Consider the following 23,003-nt stretch of genomic DNA (forward strand, 5'->3'; position numbering starts at 1 on the left):
CATTTTTGAGCTTTCAATTCATCAGCAAAAAAAAAAAATTGTATCTCCGTTTCCACAAAAATATTAAATATTATGTAATATAATTTGAATAAATGTTTATTGATTACCAAACCATCAATGGCTTCTGAAAAAAAAATAGCTTTGCCATAATAGGAATAAATGATCATTTAGAGATATATTAACATAGAAAAAAGTTATTTTAAATTGTAATAATATTTCACTATTAGCTTTGGTTAGCATAAGAATTGTCTTTTTAAAGCATTAACAATCTTACTGTCCCATCATACTGTGTAGTGTACAGACCTTGGAATAATACCAGTTAATTTTAGATATTAAGTTTTGCACTGTACCATGCTGAGAGTAAAAAAAAATATTGTAATAATAATGTTACTCGGAGTTCATTTGTGTTTTTCTCTTTAGTCCACAACAGGCGGTTGTTGTTTCCCCAGCAGAGCTTGAGGCATCACCTCTTCATTCTCTTTAGCCAGTGGGCCGGACCCTTCAGTGTCATGTTCACACCTCTGGACCGCTATAGTGATCGCAACCACCAGATCACACGCTACCAGTACTGTGCTTTGAAGGTAAACCCAGATTTGAAAAAAATCTGCTCATTGACATCTCAGAGAATCACCATTACGGCATTTTATCAAATAAGTCTTTATCCCTTCATACCTGGCATATAGAAGGTATATAGAAATATCTTGCAATTTAAGAGAACTGAGGAAGTTTTGAATTTGCCCTCACAATTTGGTGCCATTCATCTCTTTGGAAGGAACAATAGATGGAGTTTTGTTAACAGCACTAAACCAAGTGGAAACGTCTGAAATTCAGTCTGGAAAGTACCTGTATGCTCAGTCAACAACTGGTGGATGTTTTGCGGAAAATTCCCCAAGCTCTCTCTCTGCACCTTCTTTGTCCAAAAAGGCATGCACTTGGCAGCTCTGACCTTTATTTAGTATAAGGCGTGAAATGACTATTCTGTGTGTCACAATGTTAGACAGAATTCACTTGTGTGTAAAGTTTAAGAGCAGTGTATAATTTCAGTCTTAATCCTTTCAGAACTGTGGTTTGTCCACATGCTTAAACCATTGAGCTCTGATATGAGATGTTCTTTGATGTAATGCTGCGTTTGTGTGTGTACACTGTTTGTTGTCAGGCTATGTCAGCGGTATTATGTTGTGGCCCTGTGTTCGATAACGTGGGCCTTTCTTCAGACGGATACCTGTACAAATGGCTGGACAATATATTAGCCTGCCATGATATCCGGGTAAGCATTCACTCGCTATTTCTTCATTGCTGGAAAGGTTCCTGTCTCAGCTGTAGTCCTTGTCTTAACCTGTTGATGCTGAACAGGCATCCTGTTTAAATGTTATAGCAGCTTTTCATCAGGTTTAATACCTGTCATTAAAACTAAAACAACAAGCCTGTCAGGATTGGCCTGTGAACATATTTTGTTTTATTTGCTTTATTGCTTTATTGACTTTATTGTTTCTGGGTTGTCAGCCATTTAAATGAGTTTTATCTTATTTGTTTAGGCCTGCAATTAAAGTTGAAATGAATGACTGTCAGATTGGAATAACTTTTATTCAGCTTTTTATGATTATGGAAAAAGCACACATTTAAACACTCACGCTTTTATCACCGCCCTGGGCTACAGGTGCATCGGCTGGGCTGTGAGGTTGTTATCCTGCTCCTGGAACTAAACCCAGATCAGGTGAATCTTTTTAACTGGGCTGTGGATCGCTGCTTCACTGGATCATACCAGCTCGCTTCAGGGTGCTTCAAAGCTATTGCTACTGTGTGTGGTAGCAGGTAATTAGAGCCTTCATCATTGGCAAGGTTACCTTGTTTTCAGAAAGCATGTCATACTTTTTTTTAATCTGTGTTTTTCTTTCTTTCTTCCTATTCAGGAATTATCCGTGTGACATTGTAACCCTTTTGAATCTGGTGTTGTTTAAGTCATCTGACACAAGTAGAGAGATTTACGAGATATCCATGCAGCTCATGCAGGTATCTGATTTTTTTTTCCTAGTCAGAGTTCAAGTCAAGTTCAGATTTTTATTTGATTTTCTTGTATTTTCAATAGCTGAAAGATTTATTTCTTTTTATATACCTTTTTTAATACTAATTTTCTCTACAAAATATTTTTTCCCCATTTTTTTTCTTTGTCATTCAGGTTCTGGAGTCCAAGTTGTCCGTATACTCAAAAAGGACTGTGGGACAAAAATCTGGAAATATCCTGTATGGCACACATGGTCCTTTACCACCACTATACAGCGTTTCTCTTTTCCAGCTCTCAAACCAGCTGGCCTGCATGTATCCAGAACTCACCCTGCCTCTCTTCTCAGGTAAGGTGTGCATGTCTGTGTCTGTGACACACTTACTCATGCTTTACAAGGAATACCTCTTAGCCTGATGTTCGGATGTGTCACCATACTGTTGCCCTACCAGAAGCAAATAAACACAAACTGTACATGCAAAAGAATGGGCTTGGTAGAGCATGCTCTGTTATTGTAATGCAGCTCAAATTTTCAACTAAACCTGCCCACTTAGTTTTTTATCCACAATCATCTCTCACATCCAGAGGTCAGCCAGAGGTTCCCCACCACTCACCCTAACGGCAGACAGATCATGCTGACCTACCTGCTGCCGTGGCTTAATAACATAGAGCTGGTGGATACAGGACTGCTCCCCCCAACCTCCAGCCCATGCACTCCAGAAGAAGAGGCTCGTGGCCAGGCTGACAACCTGGGAATCACCCACAGGCTCAAAGGCAACGGCTGGGGCTCTCTGCAGGCCACCTCACTGGTCCTAAACAACCTCATGTTCATGACTGCAAAGGTGAGAGGCGCTTCACTATTGCGTAAATATCCAGTTGTGGTAATGACTCAACTCATACATGAGGAAAAAAAAAAGAATAGCTCTTTAATATCTCAGTTCATTCTACTAATCTGAAAATTGATGAGATGAAGAAGAAAACCAAATTATGATTATTTAGGATGTTTATGCAAAAATTATTCCCAACTATTATTCAGTGCTATAATGATTGCTGAAAAGTGTCGAAAAATGGCCCCTTTAAAAATTTGACAATCAACTAAGATGATTTATATGGTTTCTCATCAGTATGGAGATGAAGTCCCAGGTCCTGAGATGGAGAATGCCTGGAATGCTCTTGTGGCCAATGACAGGTGGAGTAACAACCTGAGAATAACGCTGCAGTTCCTCATAAGCTTGTGCGGAGTCAGCAGTGACACTACACTGCTGCCATATGTAAGGAAAACACACATATAGACACTCTTAACCAACACTGTTATTTTATTGGACATTTATAATGGACTAAATTTGTTTTGAACTGTTTTTAGATTAAAAAAGTGGTGATATATCTGTGTCGGAACAACACCATTCAGACCATGGAGGAGCTGCTCTTTGAGCTTCAGCAGACAGACCCAGTAAACCCAGTGGTCCTACACTGTGACAACCCACCATTTTACCGTTTCGTTGCCAGTAACAAGACCTCTGTTGTGGCCTCAGGTGAAGCACATATGGTCCACATATTTTAGCAGCATTTATTTTTTCTGAGTGCTGTGTCAGAAGAAAAGTGTATTCCTGAATAGATTTTTAAAACAATGAAGGTCTAAAATGTATAAATTGCTGGAAGCACTATTCAATAAATAATTTATAATAGTCTATAAATGTACATATAGGTGCTTATAAATGCAGTTCTAGCTCAGTTGAGCAGTGACTGTCCTATACTTTGGTCAATCCAGTTTCAGAAGCCTGGGTTGTACTGTATAGAATGCTGTGAATCTCATAACCCAATGTACCATATGGTTATTCTCTAATAATGATTTAATAATCAGTGTTTTGTTTGTTTGCAAAGGCACAACATCTAGCAGTAATACGGTAGTACCTGGACAAGAAAATTTCCAGGAGACAGATGAGGGAAAGATCACTAGAGAGAATGAAGAGAGGTACAGCTTTCTGCATATAATGTTGATTTCCTTAAATATGGAGAGAGGTGTATTCTTTTTTACATATTTTATTATTATTTTTTGATACAGTAAATTCTCCACCACATATGGGCTGTACCATGTTTATGCTGTATAAGTAGGCAGCTACTAGGTTGTTAAACAGCCCATTTATACATGTTAATTCAATATGCATGTGCATTTTATGTTCCCTAACATGTGTTTTGTCCACACAATTTCTCAGGTTGAGCAGCAGATCCCGGGCTCATAACCGTCTGGAATCACGCTACAGCAACAGCTCAGGAGGTTCTTACGATGAAGAGAAAAGTAAGTTCTTCATCTGACCTGTATTATGGACATAGTTAGGGACAACTTTGAGGCTCACAGTACAGTTTGTGCAACTCCAGACTTTATAGGTTACAGTCAGTAATTCTCCAGATTACAAGAACAGAGCAACAGATGGATCACAGCTGACAATCCACACTCTGACACATACAGTACAAATAAGGATACATTTACACTCATTGTTTTACAGCTTCAAATTTCAAACAGCTGACAACTGTACATGTGACTTACCATTTGGCGCATACTGTATATAGAAAATAATACATGCTTGCTAGAGCATTGTGTCTCCGTATTAAGGAATTCGGTACTGAAATTAAGGTCACGACACATGCTTTTGTCTGTATATTCTCTCATGCATGTGCATGTCAACCAGTTGTGCACTCATATTCGCGAGTTTTGGGTGTGGGAGCTGCCTGCTTTTGTCCTGCCTACATATCTGTCATGACAGCTGATGGACGAGTGGCTAGATGGCAGCTCTATTGGAGATGAATGATAAGATAATATAATTTCCTAAAAACACTTTTCTAAATCAACTCATCACACCACATGTTCATATGAAGTGACGGACTGAAATTACTCTTCAATTCAATTAATTCATTCATTATAGCGTATTATTATTTATTTTTAATGTATTAATCATTTTTCATTCTAAATTGTCAGCTAATTTAGAATTATTATTTTTTAATCAACATAAGGATAAACAATAACATTATATTATACTTTAAGATAGCAGACATTTCAAGAACAGTTTAGAAATATTTCCTGATTTATTTTGTCTGTAGAAATTCAGATTCAGATGATTCAACTGATTTAAAATTGGATCAATATGATTTAACTTTAATTATTTGTGAAGCTATAGACACATTTCAAAATGTTCCCTTTCATAGGGCTTTCTGGAATGCTTGATTCTGATTGGTCAGTCCCAGCATTCTGTAGTCAAATATTGTAGTGGTGCTAAACTGTATATTTGACTCATGTGCCTTACAAAGCTGTCCCAGTTTCATATCTTTCGCTCTGTGGTCAATGCTTTCTGAAGTCAATGTTTATTGCACATTTATTATATTATAGTTCTGTTTTACTGTAATGCCCAGCTGATTTTTTGATGCCTATTGTGTGTTTTAAAAGATGACCCTTTGCCTCCATATGCTGCCTGGTTGATAAGTGTATTGGAAAGTGACAGACCTCAGCCTCTTCCCATGCCTGTGAACGGAGGCTGTTGGGCCCCTCTGGTGGACTACCTGCCTGAGACCATCACCCCACGGGGACCCCTTCACAGGTACCACCCGAGCCTTCCTTCTGCTTTTGACTTCCTTTGCATATTAATGAAGTCAGCCTGAATGAGATCTTAAAATGTCTTAAACTCACAAAACATTCACACCATAAACCCAGTCCCATAAAATCCACTTGTGTTAGTTTGCTGTAGTATCTTACAGCAGTAAGCCACGACTCTGTTTTGTTTACAAGAGAGGAACTGTTGTAGTATTACCATGACAGCAGTTCTTACCGGCATCCTTCTGACGTTTGCTGATTTTTCAGGAGGGAGTTGCAGACGCTCAGGCATGCATCCGGGGTGGTGCAACAACATAGTTGGGGTTTTTATAAGTAATTTAATATAATCTGTCAAGTTCATCAGATCTGTGGAGACTCACGCTGACACCTGAAAAGGAAGATACACATCACAACTCATGAGTTATTGAAAATATGAGCAGAATTAGTTAACAGGAATACCTGGTAAAAATAAACTACCCTCTGTGTTTTCTGCCTAGATATGCACAAGCCAAATAAAAAGCCATCTGTATATACCAGTTGGTTATTTTTAAGGATCTTGAATTTAATTAGGTGATTCATAGTCACAGCTGTGCTTAACCCGGTTTGTCTTCATTTTAGGCCTTTTTGCCATTTTGATAGATAAATTAGCAAAGAGAGGATGGGAAATAATGGACCGGAGAGATGCTCTCAAGATTGTGAAATGTTGCATGCCGGATTCAAACTTGCATGGCTCACATGAGCACTGGGCCTCAATTCTCTTATAGTAAATATGTACATCTTTCAGTGGATGCTACAACCAATGAGGTTTAGTATGTAACACTGTTTTTGTTGCATGTTTGTGCCGGCAGGTGTAACATAGCTGTGATCTTCATGACGGAGATGGTTGTGGACCACAGTGTGAGAGAGGACTGGGCACTACACCTGCCACTGCTTCTTCATGCTCTCTTCCTAGGTAAGCACTTTGTCTCTTTGTCTCACCTTTTTTTTGTTTTGTTACAGTGCTATTTAAAAGTAAAGAAATCCCTGATCTAGATTGTACCTTTTTTAATTAAAAGATGTGAGGTAGTGTATGTTTGTGTCTGGGTGTCTATCTGTGAGAACACATTCAGATATTTGCTCTGGTCTATATAGTGGCCGCATTCTCCACTGTAATTCAGTCTGTCTGAATAACTGCTGAAATTCCAGAAATGTGAAAAATGTCTGTGATGGAAAACGTGGCTGAGAAGGAAAGAAAGTGGGGGCTGGTGAAATGCCATCTAATCATGGCTTATCTCTCTCAGACTCTTGATGTCGTCAGCATTGTCCCACAACATGTTTCTCTTTTTGACTAGAGGCACACCTGTGATATTTGGTGTTTTGGTTATAAACGCGATAGTGACTGTTCAATTTCTCAACACTGTTTTTTTTTATATATAGATACATAATTTGTAATCAAATGTTTGAAATTTGTATTAAAATTAATTAGAAAAAAATAAAATATTGATTCATAGTATTCAGATATTTGTAAATGCATTGTGGGAGTTGGCAGCTGCTTTGTTATGATTCTTCTGTTCCCATAGTAATGATAACTCCCAACAGTGGAGTAATCTGTGCGCTGTGATCAGTGTAGTTCATAATCAGAATTTGAGCACCATTTTTAATGAATGTCAAATTACAAGTTACACTAACAACTAATTTCTGTGCTCATGGTAGGTCTAAAGATTTGTAGGATTTAAATGTTATTGTAAAAAATCCTGAACACTTGCACTGTATCACAAGTATGCATTGTTGCACAGAGCCCTGTTTTTTGTTTTGTGCTTTTTCTTGAAAACATGATGTGTTATCAGCATTATGCAACCGTACAACAGTGGGAACACCCTTTGAAAGTAGTTTAGTTCAGGTTCAGAATGTTGTTCATTCCTGTCCACTTCACTGACTTCTGTTCTGTTAAGCTCAGATTAGATCAGTTCATTTACTTGTGCATCTCTGTCCTCTCAGGTTTGGATCATTACCGGCCGGAGGTTTTTGAGCACAGCAAGAGGTTACTCCTGCATCTCCTCATCGCCCTCTCTTGCAACAACAACTTCCAGGTCATTGCCTCTGTCCTGTTACTAACCAGAGAGATTGGTGACAACAAGACCCTCACCGTTAAATCCAGCTACCAGCCTGAATACCTCTACACAGGTAAAATCAGTTCTCTACCCAGAATCAAACATGACACAAAAAGACACCAACAACTGACAGAAATGATCATAGCGTTTCTTGCAGTGCACAAAAATAATTCTTATTTCTTGCTAGAGGTTTTGTTTTAGCTCTCATAAAAACAAAAATCACAAAAAAATACATATAGATTTCAAACTGTGCTCAGATATGCAGAGATACTAAATTCTGTGGGAGAAACATCTAACTCAAAGTAACAATCAAAACAATCATGATTTATGGAAAGCTGTAAAAAATTTATGGAAATCTGTAAAAAATTTCCTTTGGGTACAGTCATTGCTTCTTTACCCACAATTCCTTGTTTTAAACACCACTGTACAAGAGCACAGCAAGATCAATGCACAATAACAGAGACTTTGCATTATATTGCATTAGATTTTGATTACTTCCATTGTCCTCATTTGTAAGTCCCTTTGGATAAAAGCATCTGCGAAATGACTAAATGTAAATGTAAATTCATCTGACCTTATTTTATCACATCACTTGCAGCAGCAAAGAGCAGACAGTGTGAGTATAAGATTCACATCTTAAACTTACAAATGAGGAAGTGGGTAACTATTTTAAAGCTAAAGCCCAAGGGTTAGGATTTAATTCTCTTTGGCATAGAATTTAAAGTATTTTTGGCAGCTGTTTGTCTTTCTCACTATAAAAGAGACTGAGGTAATTAGGCCAAACACTATGCCAAGTCCCAGTTTGCATTACGACTGAGGTTTTTCTGTCATTTAATCTTTTATCTCCTGCGTGTAACTGATGTTTCTGTTTCATTGCTGACTGATACCTGATAGACACAATCTGAAAAGTCACTGCTTACAGTTAAAGGTTTAAAGTGTAGTTCATATTATGATAGTATAGACATGCAGCGAAGATGAGTTCGAAATGGCAAAAAGGCACATTAAAAAAAAAAACAGGTTGCTGACACAATATTTTTATTATTATTTTACCTGCATGCATTGTGTATTTAAACCATACTCTCGTTTGAATAGGGGGGTTTGACTTCCTGCGGGAGTGGCAGGCATCACCAGTGGCCGATTCCGGACTTAGCTCGTCCTCCACCTCCTCTAGTGTGAGCCTGGGAGGAAGCATCGGAAACCTGCCACAAATCACAGCTGACCTGGAGGAACTAGACGAGTCCTCCATAGAATCAGAGGAGAAAACCAACAAGCTCATTGAGTTCCTCACCACCAGGTATGTGGCAAAGATACTGGGTTTTTAGCAGTTGTTTCGATATATGTGGATGAAAATACTCAAATGGGAGTATTTTTTCATACACAAAGCCTAAAATGAATGAGGAGTAAGGCACTAATCTAGAATGCATATAAATATGTTCATCAAGATGATGAGACAAAAATGGATGGTGCATCAACTATCAAATATTCCAAAGCTCACACATCCCCTAGTGGCCAAACATCAATATATATATTTTTTTAAGTAAAATTCTAAATAATTATTCCATCATTTAATTTTAATAAATTGTTTTTATTATTATTTTAATATTTTATTACTTAAATTAGTTGAAATGTTTTATATTATTTACTTTATTTTACATTTATTTTATTTAAATTTATTTCATTTTAATTTTGCTCAAACTCATATTGTTTAAAAAAAAAAAATCCGGCTAAATTGGGCATTTCCCAGAGTCATTAAATCAGGCATTTAGATAGCAGTAGTTCATGTATTTGTGATTCGGTGGTGGTGGTGGTACAGTGCATGGAGTACTGTCCTGTCCTTACTCAGGGCATTCGGACCACTTTGGTGCCATGAAGACATCACGCCAAAGAACCCCAACTCTAAGAGTACCGAGCAGCTCACCAACTTTCTCCGGCATGTGGTTTCTGTGTTCAAGGAGTCCAAATCAGGTAATTACCAAAAATTCTTAGTGCATTTATGTGTCTTATTTAAAGAATGAAATATCCTGTATATTATATATCGGAACAGAGGTTGTTTGATAAGCGACTGATAAATGTCATGTGTCAGATTTCCATCTAGAGCATCAGCTGAGCGACGTTGCTTTGCAGACGGCACTCTGCAGCTCCTCCCGCCATTACGCCGGGCGCTCGTTTCAGATCTTCCGTGCCTTGAGACAACCACTCTCTGCCCATGCTGTATCTGACCTGCTCTCACGCCTTGTGGAGGTTGTGGGAGAACATGGGGATGAAGTACAGGTGTGCATCCATCAGCAAGAGTATCACTTACCATCCGTGCAATAGATGCTATAATAATATGGCTCTCTAGAGTACTTCAGTTTGATTGTTTAAATGCAATTGGTGGTCAAATAATTCTTAATTTCTTATTGATACGATTTTTATTTTACTGCCTTCCAGGGTTACGTAATGGAGATTTTACTCACTCTGGAGTCTGTTGTGGATAATTTAGCTGAATGTCTGAACAACAGTGAACTTATGGCAGCTTTGACGAGGTGAGAATTTCATGCCGTGCATTATGCTTTCCACCCATTTCAGCCTAAAATATTTCATAGCTACAGTACACTACCTTTCAAAAGTGTGGGGTCAACAAGATTTTATATATAAATGTAAAATAGTAATAATAACAAAATAATAAATTGTATTCAGCAAGGATGCATTAAATTGATCAAAAGTGACTTTTACACAAAAAAAAGACTTTTACAAATAAATACAAATTTGTAACTTTTAAACTTTTTACTCCTCAAAGAATCCTAAGAAAAATATAATGATTTCCACTAAAATGTTAAGCAGCACAACTGTTTTCAATAAATTTTTTTTAAACACCAAGTCAGCGTGTTATCATTTCTAAAGGATCATGTGACACTGAAGACCGGAGTAATGGCTGCTTTAATGGCAGTTCAGTTTTGCCATCACAGGAATTTATTACATTTATATTCACATAGAAAATGTCTAAATATTACTGTTTTACTGTAATTTAGGTCAATAAATGCAGCCTTGGTGAGCATAAGAGATTTCTTTCGAAGACATTAAAAGCTTTTACCGCCCCCAAACTTTTGAATGGTAGTATTGATAACAATATAACAGGAGGGAAAAAAGTATTAAATTATTCAGCTGTTTTTCTTAACATACCTGCAATGTCTCTTCCATGTACAGAGATTCCTCTCCAGAGTTCCTGGTGAGCGGGAAGCTCAACCCAAACCGTAACAGCACAGGGCAGCTGAACCTGCAGCAAGAGGGTGGGACTAACGAGCGGAACAAGCACCAGCGCAGTTACTCCGTCCCCAAGAAGTTCGGCGAAAGTGGAGAAAACTCATCCTCCAACCCTCCTCGCAGCGCCACGCTGGACCGCATCCAAGCCTGTACCCAACAAGGTCTTGCCCGATCAGCCCGCAGTACATCCTCAAACTCTACCCGTGCAGACACAAGTGTCATCACCGACCCCTCCCACTCCAGTCACCCCGCCAACCTGCTCGCCACCATCTTCTGGGTGGCGGTGTCGCTCATGGAGTCAGACTTTGAATTCGAGTACCAGATGTCATTGAGGCTGGTACACAAACTGCTGGCACGGGTTCCATTGGATCTGCAGGAGAACAGGGAGAGACTAGAGAAACTCCAGGCCCAGCTGAGGTGGAGTGGCTTTTCCGGGCTGCAGCAGCTGCTCCTGAAGGGATTCACTTCTCCGGCCACGAATGATCTTACGCTTCAGCTGTTCTGTCAGCTTACACCTGTTTCTCGAGTGCCAGTAGTCGACACATCGCAGGCTATAGGTGGGTAGAACGATAGTAGCATAATTTTACAGCCTGTTCACATGGGTCTAAAGTGACTGAATGACACAAAAGCAGTGACAAACAGTTAATGCTTTCTACTCCTGTCCTTGTAGACTTTGTCATTGTACAAACAAACAGTGTTTAATCTAGGCTGGCTTGAGCATTTAGAGTCATGTCATGTTTTGTTGGAAGCTTTTGTGTCTGTGTTTGTGTCTATAAGTTGTCTTATTTGTTGTAAAATAGTTTTCTTAATGCCATGAATCATATTAAAGGCCCAGACTTTTTTTTATACTACTCAAGATTATTTGTAATAGTGCTTGCAATATATTTAAAACTAGTTTTGCAAGGTTTATTTTTACTTAACTAATTAAATATGAAACATTTTTATTTTTTTAAACCAATGTTATTTAGAAATATCAGCCCAGTGTAGTGATATTCTGAAAAAAATTTCTAAACATCTAACCTGAAGTATTAAACACCGGTGAATAATTTAGCCTGACCTTTTGTTAATCGTTTCAGCCTTGGTGGATACATCTCTATGGATTTTTTTATGCATTATACTTGCCTGCAGCTATTTGCACACAGAAGTGAGACTGAAAAGTGTCGTGTTGAATTCCAAGAGTCTTGTCAGCAGGAAACAAGATGTTGATGCACTATTTTACTAAACTAAACCAAAGCCTAAAATCCAATCTTACCTTTGTTTTAAAATCTTGCTATTCTAGGTCTTTACTCTCATGTGTAAGAGTGAAGGCTGCTCAACCTGATATGCTTTTACATTGTTTTACTGTGTTTTTTTTCCACTTTCACTTAATTTCATGTTTACTTCTCTGCCTGCTCAGGTTTTCCTCTGAATGTGCTTTGCCTGCTGCCTCACTTGGTGCAACATTTCGGTAGCCCTACGCAGTTTTGTAAAGAAAGTGCTGAGAGGATTGCACAGGTCTGCCCTGCCTCCTTTTCTCTATACACTCCTATTATGAAATACAACCTGCACTTCATTGACATTTACTCCTGAATGTGAAAACAAACTTGACTCGTTCTCACACCTAATCCTATATTATATCCAACTTCGGAAGTGTTTTTTTTTTCTAGACTTATTCAGCATGCAGCCTAAGTATTTACAACAAAATCTCAGCTAGTGTCCATATTTCTGCTGCCTTGTTTACTTCAACAGAGTCTCAGTCAGTAGTAGCACACATATCTAAGTGTATATAGTGAGACAACTGACCACAATAAAATCAAATATTATTAATATTACACCATACAAATAGAAATGATCTTATGAGCTCCCAAAGGTTTAAATACTTACAATATGAAATGTATTACTGCTAATATGACTGTTTATTGTGTGTTTTCTAGGTGTGTCTGGAGGAGAAAGACAAGAACACTAAACTTTCTCACCTAGCGCATGTAATGACTCTGTATAAGACTCGTTCTTACACCAGAGACCCCTTCTCGTGGGTTAATGTAGTGTGCCGCTACCTGCATGAGGCCTTTTCGGATATCATACTCAATCTGGTGACATATATGGCTGAGGTGAGCTGTCCTGAGGCTTAAATGTCTAAATATATGTTACAAAATGATAGATATGCAGCAGCTGATATAGTATTTGATGAGCACCCTTTTAATACCAGCTCTCTTCATAGTTGCTAGATAAAGGATTACCCAGCATGCAACAGCCCCTACTGCAGATCATCTACAGTCTGCTGAGCCACATGGATTTGGCAGGAATTCAGGTCAAACCTTTCAATGTAGAGGTGCTAAAAACCATTGAGAAATTTGTACAGGTGAGATTCTCCCGCTGAACCACTTGAATGAGGATTCATCTGGTCATTTGTAAGAAGTTCAGTCTCAATTGTTATTCATTATGTGTGTGCCCTCAAGACGGTTCACTGGAAGGAAGCTCTGAACATTTTGAAGCTGGTTGTTTCCCGTTCGGCCAGCCTATCCCTGCCGTCCTACACCCATGGTGACCTAGCCCACCTGGAGGTTAGCCGTATGATGTGGGATGGCTCATCTAAAGCCCTGCCAGGAAAGACACTGGAATTCCATTTTGACATATCTGAGGTACTTTACACAGTGCGCACAATACATATTGTTGTTCATTTGTTTACATGCATGTTTTGCTTTTTCTTTCTGTTGGCAAAAATAATGTTTATGCTTTTGGAAATATCATTTTTCAGTTAGATTATACTCCACAGGTTCTCTGCCTCATTCATCTCTTCAGGTGTGTCCGTGTGATTGTTTTTGAACATGCATTTGTTATCAGATCCTGTGAAGGGCGCAGCCTCTTTGCCTTTGTTTTTGGAACATTTTAGGCCAAAGGGAATTCGCTCAGGTTCTCAGCTCGCTTTCAGATGGAGAAATGGGGATAATAGTCAACGGAAGTTTGGGGAGATGTGTTTTGACTGCACTTGTGATTAATAACTGTTCAGAATGAAGTGTGGGTGAGATTCTGCCTATCTGGGCGTTTCAACAGCAATCTAATGAACAAAAAGATGTCAGAATGTACAGAGCAGCTTACGAGAAAGTGACTGCTTTTTGTGTGATGTTTAACACTGAATAGGTCAAAGAATGTAAAACCTAAACAACCTCAGGTTGTTCAATATTAATCTTAAATTTCAGGGTCAATTCTGGTTATATTCATTTCATGTAACAACTAATCTGGAACAAGGAATTCATATTAACTGGAGAAAGATATGAATTTACATTCCCTTTTAACACATTTTTGTAGCTTTGCAGCAGGTGCAGGAACCACCAAAAGTCCTGCGTTCTCCAGGTATAACGAAGAGCTCCTCAGAGCCAAATTTATGTATGATATCCCTCTTGTTGCTTCGTGCACAACTACAGGAAACCCTCAGTTCCTAGAATTTGAGTTCTTGCCTCTGGTCCACCCTGATGAAAGTAGTAATATCCTGTCCAGATGTAGCATGTGCACAATGATAAGGAGTTCAGCAATTAGGCTATTTTTCCACACATGCTTGATAATCTACAGGAAGGCTGTGATTCATGGGAAGTGTGCGCCTATGAGTGGCTACAAACTCCCCAGAGCTTGTTGTTGTGCTGGTGTGCTCATGTCTGTGTGGGCGGTTACATGTCTGTGTTCAGTCTATATTGTAAAAATATGTTTGTTTTTAACAAATATATTGTATGCATGTATGTGTTTGTGTTCAGACGCCTGTTATTGGCCGCAGATATGATGACCTGCAGGGATCAGGAGGGAGAGATGGGAAAGCCCGTGCGATCGCAGTGACACGTAGCACGTCCTCCACCTCTTCAGGGTCCAATTCAAACACCGTCTTGGTGCCAGTCAGCTGGAAACGGCCACAGTCATCACAGGTGACATTTCATGCTGTCCATATTAGTCAATGTACAAAGGAGAGAAACTTAATTTCACTTGGGCTGCTTTAAATGGTGTCTTTTAACTTCCTCTTTGTTCTTGATGACATTAAATCAGCGATTCTATCAGTCTGCTTTTTCAGTTAGTAATTTCATTTTGTTTAACAGAAGCGAACAAGAGAGAAGCTGGTGAATGTTCTGTCACTCTGCGGACAGGAAGTTGGCCTCACAAAGAACCCATCAGTAAGTCCACAATGTCACTGTTATTAATTAAGCTTTATATGACACTTATCACTTTGGTCATATAGATTATTGTGCATGTAATTCCATAACAAATAAAGAACAAGTCTTAAGGCCCGTTCACACCAAGCATGATAACAATAAAGATATAGTTCTAAAAATCGTTCTTAATATTAAAGAATAGCAGAGTCCACACCACAACTATAACGATAAAGGCACAGAAAAACGATATTGTTGGAATCACTTTCAGAATGATTTTTTTTTTCTGATGAACGATAAAAACATTGCCAACCAATCAGAATCAATTCTGCTGTAATGAGCTTGAGAATTTAAAGCAGCAGACGCACGTCCGCTTAGAATACACAGACAATATCGTTTGCTGGTGTGGACGCTAATATAGTTATCTTCATAGTTATCGTTCTTGGTGTGAACGGGCCTAAAGTCTTACAAGGCACCTTAATAATTGGACCATTGCATGATGATTTATTTTCATACCCAGACTCCATGTTGATTCTACTATCATGTTTGTTTGTCTCAGGTGATCTTCTCATCCTGTGGTGATCTGGACCTCATGGAGCATCAGCCCAGTCAGGTGTCGTCTGAGGATGGGACCCGGGAGGACACCTTGGATGATACCGCATCAGAACAGCAGTTCAGAGTCTTCAGGGACTTTGACTTCCTGGACGTAGAGCTGGAAGATGGAGAGGCGAGTAGAAAATCTGATTATATTTTTTTTTGTTTCATTTAAAAATGCATACACCACTGTTCAAAGGTTTGGGGTCAGAAAGATTTTTTTTTAAAGAAACGTATACTTTTATTCAGCAAGGATGCATTAACATGATCAAAAGTGACAGTCACAACATTTATAAGGATTTCTATTTCGAATATATGCTGTTCTTTTGAACTTTATATCCATCAAATAATCATAAATCAAATTGGATCACGGTTTCCTCAGAAGTAAGGAACAGAACAATCATTTTCAAAGGTGAAAATAAGAAAGGTTATCTGAGCACCAAATAAGGATATCAGAATAATTTCTGAATGACGTGACGTGACAATGATGACTGGAGTAATGGCTGCTAAAAACTAATGAAATCAGAGGAATAAAATCTAAAATCCTAATATAAATAAATCACAATAATACTGTATTTTTTATCAAATAAATGCAACCTTGATGAGCATAATGGATTTCTTTCAAAAATATGAAAAAGTCTTGATGACTTCAAATTCTAGTTGATTTTGTAAATACTTTTGTTTTATGTCTCTAACAAATACATTTGCAAACTGATTCCTTCCTTTTCCTTTAACATTATTTTGGTTAATGTAATTGGATGTAATATAAATTAATTTGGTTCCGCTATTTTTTTTATTAAATTGTTAAGTGGACTCAGAACTGAAGCCAAAACCATTGAATTAAGTTAAAATTCCTGTCTCTACTAAAAAATCTTTCAGCTTTCTGTCTTTCCTTACTCTTTCAGTTATTTTATTCATGTGCTCTCTGGATAAGGAGATAACACTTTAGCTGATCAGAGACTGCCTGACTAATGTGCCCATTGCTTTTCCTCTGGTCTTTCTCGCTGTGTGGCTAACACTCTCTCTCTTTCTCTCCTGTGCTGCTGTAGGAGCTGCAGGTAAGAACAGCTGTGTTAGCATGTGACAGAGGACTGAGATCATGTTTCCATACCTGTTCAGAGCCTCTTAAATGATGTGTCAGTGATGTAGGCTCTAATCTGTCATAAGCTGCTGTGGCTAAAGAGATTAGTTGTTTTTTATGTGTTTTAAATATGGATGTCATATTACATACTTTAGAAATGCATGTTAGCAGTATCTCATGCCATTATTTTCGTTTCATTCACATGAAAACATTCCTCACATTCCTCATTTTTGTTAGAAAACAATTAAAATTCAGATTGTTTTAAATACTTATTAGAAAATGTTTTCTTTTTGTGTTGTGTTTTGCTTTGTTTCCCATATATTTTTAGATATTGGTCTATTGTGTTTAATATATGTTTGCATGTGTTCTTCTTTTTGGCATGATTAATGAAAAGTGTGTTATATCTAGTTCCTTGGGCTGAAGAGGCCAGAATAGTTTACACCCAACATCAACTCGTGTGTTAAATGAGTGCGATGTGTTTGTTTTATTAGGGTGAGAGTATGGATAACTTTAACTGGGGAGTACGCCGGCGCTCTCTGGACAGCACAGATCTGACTGAGCTCCTGGAGGAGAGCCAGCACTCTGACATCACCCCCTGCACCGGCCTACGTGATGCCCAACAGGACACCGATGACTCCTCTGAGGAAGAGTCCAATTCCACCAGCCAAAGCCTCTCCCACTCTCAACTAGTATGTGTTCTATCTTTCTATCTATCTATCAGTCTGTCCGAGCTTGATGGTAGTTTCTTTAAGCTGGGCATTTTTTCATTTCAGACCATGAACCTCTCCCCCTCAGAGGACACCAATCAGACAGACTCTCTTTCTACTTCCTACGACACCACATCAGCTGACCCAAATTCTCTTAATGCTGCTACACCTTGCTTGGGAGCATCACTACCAGATGACCACATCATGCCACCTGTATGTTTAAAATGACATTAAGCCCATTCAAACTTATTCTGCAAGCGTGCAAATACAACCAAACATAGAACCTACTGTAGATCTACTTCATCAAGCAGTTTGAAACTCTTACTGGCATGTTTGTGACATTTAGATTTGCTAATGTGAGATTCGTAGATTTGCTAACTCACATTAAGTTTGGTTCACACAATTTAAAGTTGAATACATATAAATTATTTGTATATATATATATATATATATATATATATATATATATATATATATATATATATATATATTATTTAAGAATGTGTGCATTGACATTCACATGTATTTTTTATAACCTTGTGTTACATTAATAATGTTATAATGAGTGTATATTGAGTCTAATGAGTGTATAAGAAGATACAGCTGCATTTTTTTTGTTCAGGAAAGCAGTTTAGATCTTGAGAGTTGTCGTGACCACTTGACTCTCTCTCTCATCTCTCTTAACTCTTTTACTGTAAAGAGTTTCTCATCTCATCTCATCATCTTCACAGGTTTTACCAGAAGACGAGGAGTCGAATGTCCAAGAGGATGACCTGCCATTTGGTGCAAATGAGCTGCCAATGAGGTTTGACTGTGGCTCTAGTACTAATCTGGACCTTCCTACAGAACAAAACCGAACTGGAATCAACCAGAACCCAAACTCCCTGCCCAGGTGAACACATCAGTACAGTTTAATAGCATTAGACTGTTAACTGGCATGGTTATTGAAGGGTAACATCCTTTCTTCTGGTTTCAATAGCTACCATTTTGGGGAGGACCAAGATGATCTGGATGAGCTGGGCTTTCCTCCTCCACCCTCCCCCTTTTTCTCTGCCATCTTGGCAGCATTTCAGCCCACGGTGTGTGACGATGCTGAAGAAGCCTGGCGGAGTCACATTAACCAGCTGTTGAGTGATACGGATGGGTCTTGTGCCGTCTACACCTTCCACATCTTCTCCACAATGTTTCAGGTAAAGTCACCCTTATATGTACACAGTCCAGTTAAAACATTCTATTCATATTAGCTATTTAGGAGTCCACAAGTCATTTTTTTTTTGCATTGTTTATATGTATTTTCCTCTGTAGAATATCCAGAATAAGTTACTCTCCCTGACCAGCGAAGCTGCCAGTTACCTTGGAGACAGCCTGAGGGGAATTGGGTCCAAATTTGTGCAGTCATCAGAGATGTTGGCCTTATGCTCAGACTGTCCCACGCTGTATGTGGATGCAGAAACGGTCAGTGGATGTTCAAAGTTGATTACTTAAGTCTTTGCTTCAGGGACATAGCCTAATAAATATTATAAACAAGCAGTCAGAAAGTATTTTTATACTAGGTCTTGCCTTTCCTCTTGTAGATTGTTTCTTATGGGCTTCTAGAGAAGATGAAGTTCAGTGTTCTTGAGCTGCAGGAGTATCTGGACACATTTAACACCCGGGAGGAAGCAGTCGTCTCAGTAAGTCATTGTAGCCTGCTAAGATTCTCATACAGAAGCACTTGAAGCTGCGAAATAGAATTGCTACAGTAGTTTGAGCTACAGAATTGAGTAAGACCTCCAATCATACGACTTCTTTAAGTGATCAGACTTATAATTTTCACTGGATGAATGAAAAAATGGCAAAAATCAACTTACATTAAAAACTGTATTTTCTCTTCTCCTCTTTCAACAGTGGTTGCAGAACTGTAAGGCCACATTTCCAAGGTATCTGGATGATGGTGTGATCACCTGTCAGCCTGGAGACTCTGAGGAGAAGGTAAAAATAGTGGCCCATGCGAGCTCTTCCACCTTGCCATTGTTTACATGAATCAATATTCATATGTACATAATAGTTCCTGTTAAATCTGTACATTGTGTGTGTATATGTATTCTTATAATTCTTTAATGATTAGAAATATATTGAAAAAAAAAATTTCGTAACATGTTTCTGCTGTCACTTTTGATCAATTTAATGCATTCTTGCTAAATAAAATCCTTTGGAACGGTGGTATCATCAATGCAATGCACTCTTCTTCTTCTTGTCGGCCCTGTGTGCCTCCTCATACTCTGCTTGATTTATATGGCTTGGGTTCTTGGATTGAATGTGACTGGCACTAATCCTCTAATTATGTGGATGGGATTTCTGAGCATAGTGGCACGGTCTCACAAATTGCATGCTGGGTATTAACACTGTTTGTTTCTCCCTTCTCAACTCTTTCCTGTTATATGACATGCTCTGCAGCAAATGGAAACTCTGGCTGTAAGTTTAAAATTAAAAACTTTTTCATCTGTTAGAGTGAGAGATCTGTGTTTGCAGCCCCTATAGTTCACTACATGCATTCAGTTCACTTTAACTGCAAGCATTTACTTGCATGATCTTACATGCAAGATATAGACAGTGTGATGGGTGTTAGAGTTCTGTATTTACTCTTTGTGGCCTTGAATTTTTATGATTCCTTTAATATGTCATGTGACTATTGTATCTTTATCATCCACAGCAATTGGAGTTGTGTCAGCGACTGTACAAACTTCACTTCCAGCTCCTTCTGCTGTTTCAGTCGTATTGTAAACTCATCGGACAAGTGAACACCATCAGCTCTGTGCCAGAGGTACACAGTACAGCCAGTACCCAGCAAATACACCTAATCTCTTTTTGGTTGATTTAATTTTTTGTAATGTGAGCATTATTTAAACAAACCTGAAATAAGTCTAAACAAACATTGTACGGTTAAAATAGCAAATAAAATGTTTGTTTGCTAAATAAATGAATTTGGTGATAATTTGGGCATTCTACAGTTACAATGGTAACCTTAAACATAAAAAAATAAGTAGTGCATCTATGAGAAACCAAATATTTAGTAATTGGGAAAAAATATATATGATTGGCTGACTATAAAAAGTTGCCACTAGCAGGTTGAATTGTATTGTTGACTGGAAACACTCTTGACCGTTTGCTTTCAATCTGAAGCTGTGGAACATGTCTCGTGAACTGAGCGATCTGAAGAATTGCCTGCGGCTAGCGGAAGCCTCTTTAGCTGGTGATCTAGAGGATCAGGAAAGGCACAGCTCCCAGTCCATCTTCCCCAGCTCAGAGGCAGCTGTACAGGCCATCCTGGAGTGCTTGAACAACAACGAGTTCTCTATGGCCATCCGCTACACTCAAGAGTGCAGGTGAGATATGACACCAATAGGGGGAGACAAAACTCTGTTTTTTGTGTAGCATAGATTAAGTTGAATTTAAATTTTTTATTTTTACTCTGACTTTAATTTTATTTAATATTTTCAACTATGGGGTGTTTCCCAGGGAGTGACTATCAAAAATAATATTTGATATAATATTTGAGAATTTTATATATCATATATCAATTAGTTTTGTAAATTAGTTTTTTGTTAGTTTTCACTCTTTAGTTCATTTAATTGTATGACTGTTCGTGATAATGTGCAAACTATTCAAATTTGTTTTAAATCATTTAATTTCTAAGCACTGTCTAATGTTATTTCTATAATATGTAATGTTTTTATTTTTAACTAAGGCGTTTTTTTATTCTGTCTTTGTAATATACCATGTAACAGAAACTAAAATTAATTTGTTTCTGAATTTGTTTCTAAAATTAAAATCTATCATCTATTTATTTATTTAATTTTAATGAATTTATTTTTTATTAATAAATAATAACAGCATATTATTTTTCATTGTGGTGCTGAACTTAATATTGAAAAGCATGGAATTTTATTATCGTTGCATAAGCTTTCTTCTACTTTTTAGACGAATGTGGCCAAATGACATTTTCGGTGCCAGCTCAGAGGATGAGATCCAGACACTCCTCAACGTATACTTCCGCCACCAAACTCTGGGCCAAACTGGCACTTTTGCCCTGGTTGGCTCGAACAAGGACATGTCAGATGTCTGCACAAAGATCATGGAGCTCAACGGAGAGATCCGGGACATGATCCGGCGTGCTCAGGGGTACCAGGTGATCTCATCCAGCCTCCTGGATTCCAGCGTGTCCGGCTTGAGTCTCTGACAGGAAGCCTGCAGCACCCCAGACCAACCCTGGCCTGGACCGCCCGACCACTGGATTCCTCCATAGTCACCCAACCTCTCCTGCGCCAGCCCTCATCCCAAGACCCTCCACTCCTGCCACCCGCTCCAGGCCAGATCCAGTGTGACGTTTGGGAGTGCTGCCACCCTTTTGAGGGTGTAACTCATAAACTTGTGCCCTTCTTAGGGAAACTTGCTCAAGCATCCTTGACTGTACTGAATAGGAAAGGGCTCCTGAGAGTGAACGTGTCCTCAGGTCCTCAAATGTGCAGCAATAATGGAGAAACAGAGCTGCTCCTGCGAGATTCCTTGGATTGAGTCACTCAAACGCATCTTTTAATTATTGCACTATGTTGACATTTTCATGTCGTAAACCATGAGAAGAAGAAAAAATCCTGTTTGCTACTAAGAGCAATGTTGCATTTTTGGAAAGGTAGCACCCAAGTGAGAACTTCCACTTGGTTTGTTAACGTGGGGAATGTGCAATGATGGATCACTGAAATGGATGCCTTTCTACTGTAACTGTTCAAGGACGTCTTTAAGATTGATCCGGACATGCTGCAATCTGAAGATGGAACAACACAGTATACTATTTGTATGTCTTCAGTCATTGTCACGATTCTTGTAATACTTAAATGCTGAGAGCTTGTGTCTTTGTGAACCTGTCCATCACTGGCGTATCGCTAAATATCAGCCTCCGCACCTGCACATAGAGACATGCGCTGACATTCAGCGATTTGTTCATTCAACCGTAAAGCTACTACGGCTGAAGCCGATTCTACTTCAAGTGCTGATATGAGATTGTTTGGCTGCATTTCAATCAACGTTCTGCACTCCCCCATACACAGGCTCACATTTAGGGTCAATTTGTAATCAATGTATTGAACATAGTTTTCAAAATTGTTCTTTGTCAGTTGCCAAGCATGCATTGTGTTTACTTTCAAATTGTATTTATTAAAAAAAAAAAGTAGTTTTATTAAAATTTTAATTTATATAAAGTGGAAAAGGGAGTTATCACATGGAGAATAGTGTTTGTCACTAATGCATGCCTAGGGAGTGCATCATGTAAAGCCTCTTTGGGGAAGTTGTTATCGTTCCCCCTACGCCCATGTAAATATTGAAAAGCTTTTGTGAAGTAAATTGTGCTTTCTTCATGTTGTGATTCTTCCAGTTTTTTTTTTTTTTTTTGACTCATTTTCTTATTTTTGACAAGAGAGTACATATATATATATATATATATATATATATATATATATATAAAAAAAAAAAAAAGTTATAAAACTCCAAACCTATATGCACTGCTGTTGCAGAACACAATGTCATTTTGAGGAATATTGGGATCCAAACGGTGTCAGATC

At 38.3% G+C, this 23,003-nt stretch overlaps 1 protein-coding gene across 7 annotated transcripts in view; it reads left to right on the plus strand.

The window, feature by feature from the left end:
• LOC113054439 (protein furry homolog) overlaps positions 1 to 22,789 on the plus strand; it is a 48,926-nt gene extending 26,137 nt beyond the window's left edge. For 2 of the 7 annotated variants that reach the window (XM_026219999.1, XM_026219998.1), the window contains exons 27-61: positions 421 to 581; positions 1,157 to 1,267; positions 1,658 to 1,812; positions 1,911 to 2,010; positions 2,177 to 2,348; positions 2,585 to 2,841; positions 3,124 to 3,270; positions 3,363 to 3,531; positions 3,881 to 3,971; positions 4,213 to 4,295; positions 5,439 to 5,589; positions 6,431 to 6,534; positions 7,560 to 7,745; positions 8,765 to 8,966; positions 9,516 to 9,637; positions 9,756 to 9,943; positions 10,103 to 10,197; positions 10,859 to 11,472; positions 12,312 to 12,409; positions 12,829 to 13,005; positions 13,116 to 13,256; positions 13,354 to 13,536; positions 14,644 to 14,808; positions 14,977 to 15,051; positions 15,587 to 15,754; positions 17,194 to 17,391; positions 17,476 to 17,622; positions 18,141 to 18,301; positions 18,389 to 18,599; positions 18,715 to 18,864; positions 18,984 to 19,082; positions 19,297 to 19,380; positions 20,102 to 20,212; positions 20,572 to 20,774; positions 21,370 to 22,789. In XM_026219999.1, coding sequence (XP_026075784.1) covers positions 421 to 581; positions 1,157 to 1,267; positions 1,658 to 1,812; positions 1,911 to 2,010; positions 2,177 to 2,348; positions 2,585 to 2,841; positions 3,124 to 3,270; positions 3,363 to 3,531; positions 3,881 to 3,971; positions 4,213 to 4,295; positions 5,439 to 5,589; positions 6,431 to 6,534; positions 7,560 to 7,745; positions 8,765 to 8,966; positions 9,516 to 9,637; positions 9,756 to 9,943; positions 10,103 to 10,197; positions 10,859 to 11,472; positions 12,312 to 12,409; positions 12,829 to 13,005; positions 13,116 to 13,256; positions 13,354 to 13,536; positions 14,644 to 14,808; positions 14,977 to 15,051; positions 15,587 to 15,754; positions 17,194 to 17,391; positions 17,476 to 17,622; positions 18,141 to 18,301; positions 18,389 to 18,599; positions 18,715 to 18,864; positions 18,984 to 19,082; positions 19,297 to 19,380; positions 20,102 to 20,212; positions 20,572 to 20,774; positions 21,370 to 21,628 — 5,738 coding nt within the window. In that variant the 3' untranslated portion in view covers positions 21,629 to 22,789. Of the gene's footprint in view, positions 1 to 420; positions 582 to 1,156; positions 1,268 to 1,657; positions 1,813 to 1,910; positions 2,011 to 2,176; positions 2,349 to 2,584; positions 2,842 to 3,123; positions 3,271 to 3,362; positions 3,532 to 3,880; positions 3,972 to 4,212; positions 4,296 to 5,438; positions 5,590 to 6,430; positions 6,535 to 7,559; positions 7,746 to 8,764; positions 8,967 to 9,485; positions 9,638 to 9,755; positions 9,944 to 10,102; positions 10,198 to 10,858; positions 11,473 to 12,311; positions 12,410 to 12,828; positions 13,006 to 13,115; positions 13,257 to 13,353; positions 13,537 to 14,643; positions 14,809 to 14,976; positions 15,052 to 15,586; positions 15,755 to 16,670; positions 16,680 to 17,193; positions 17,392 to 17,475; positions 17,623 to 18,140; positions 18,302 to 18,388; positions 18,600 to 18,714; positions 18,865 to 18,983; positions 19,083 to 19,296; positions 19,381 to 19,845; positions 19,864 to 20,101; positions 20,213 to 20,571; positions 20,775 to 21,369 lie in introns of all 7 variants that reach the window. The other 5 variants (XM_026219993.1, XM_026219996.1, XM_026219995.1 and 2 more) reach the window with 5 other exon arrangements.
• The last annotated feature ends 214 nt before the right edge of the window (positions 22,790 to 23,003 follow it).

This window comes from Carassius auratus, chromosome 35, assembly GCF_003368295.1.
Source record: "Carassius auratus strain Wakin chromosome 35, ASM336829v1, whole genome shotgun sequence".
In the NCBI taxonomy this organism is placed as follows: domain Eukaryota; kingdom Metazoa; phylum Chordata; class Actinopteri; order Cypriniformes; family Cyprinidae; genus Carassius; species Carassius auratus.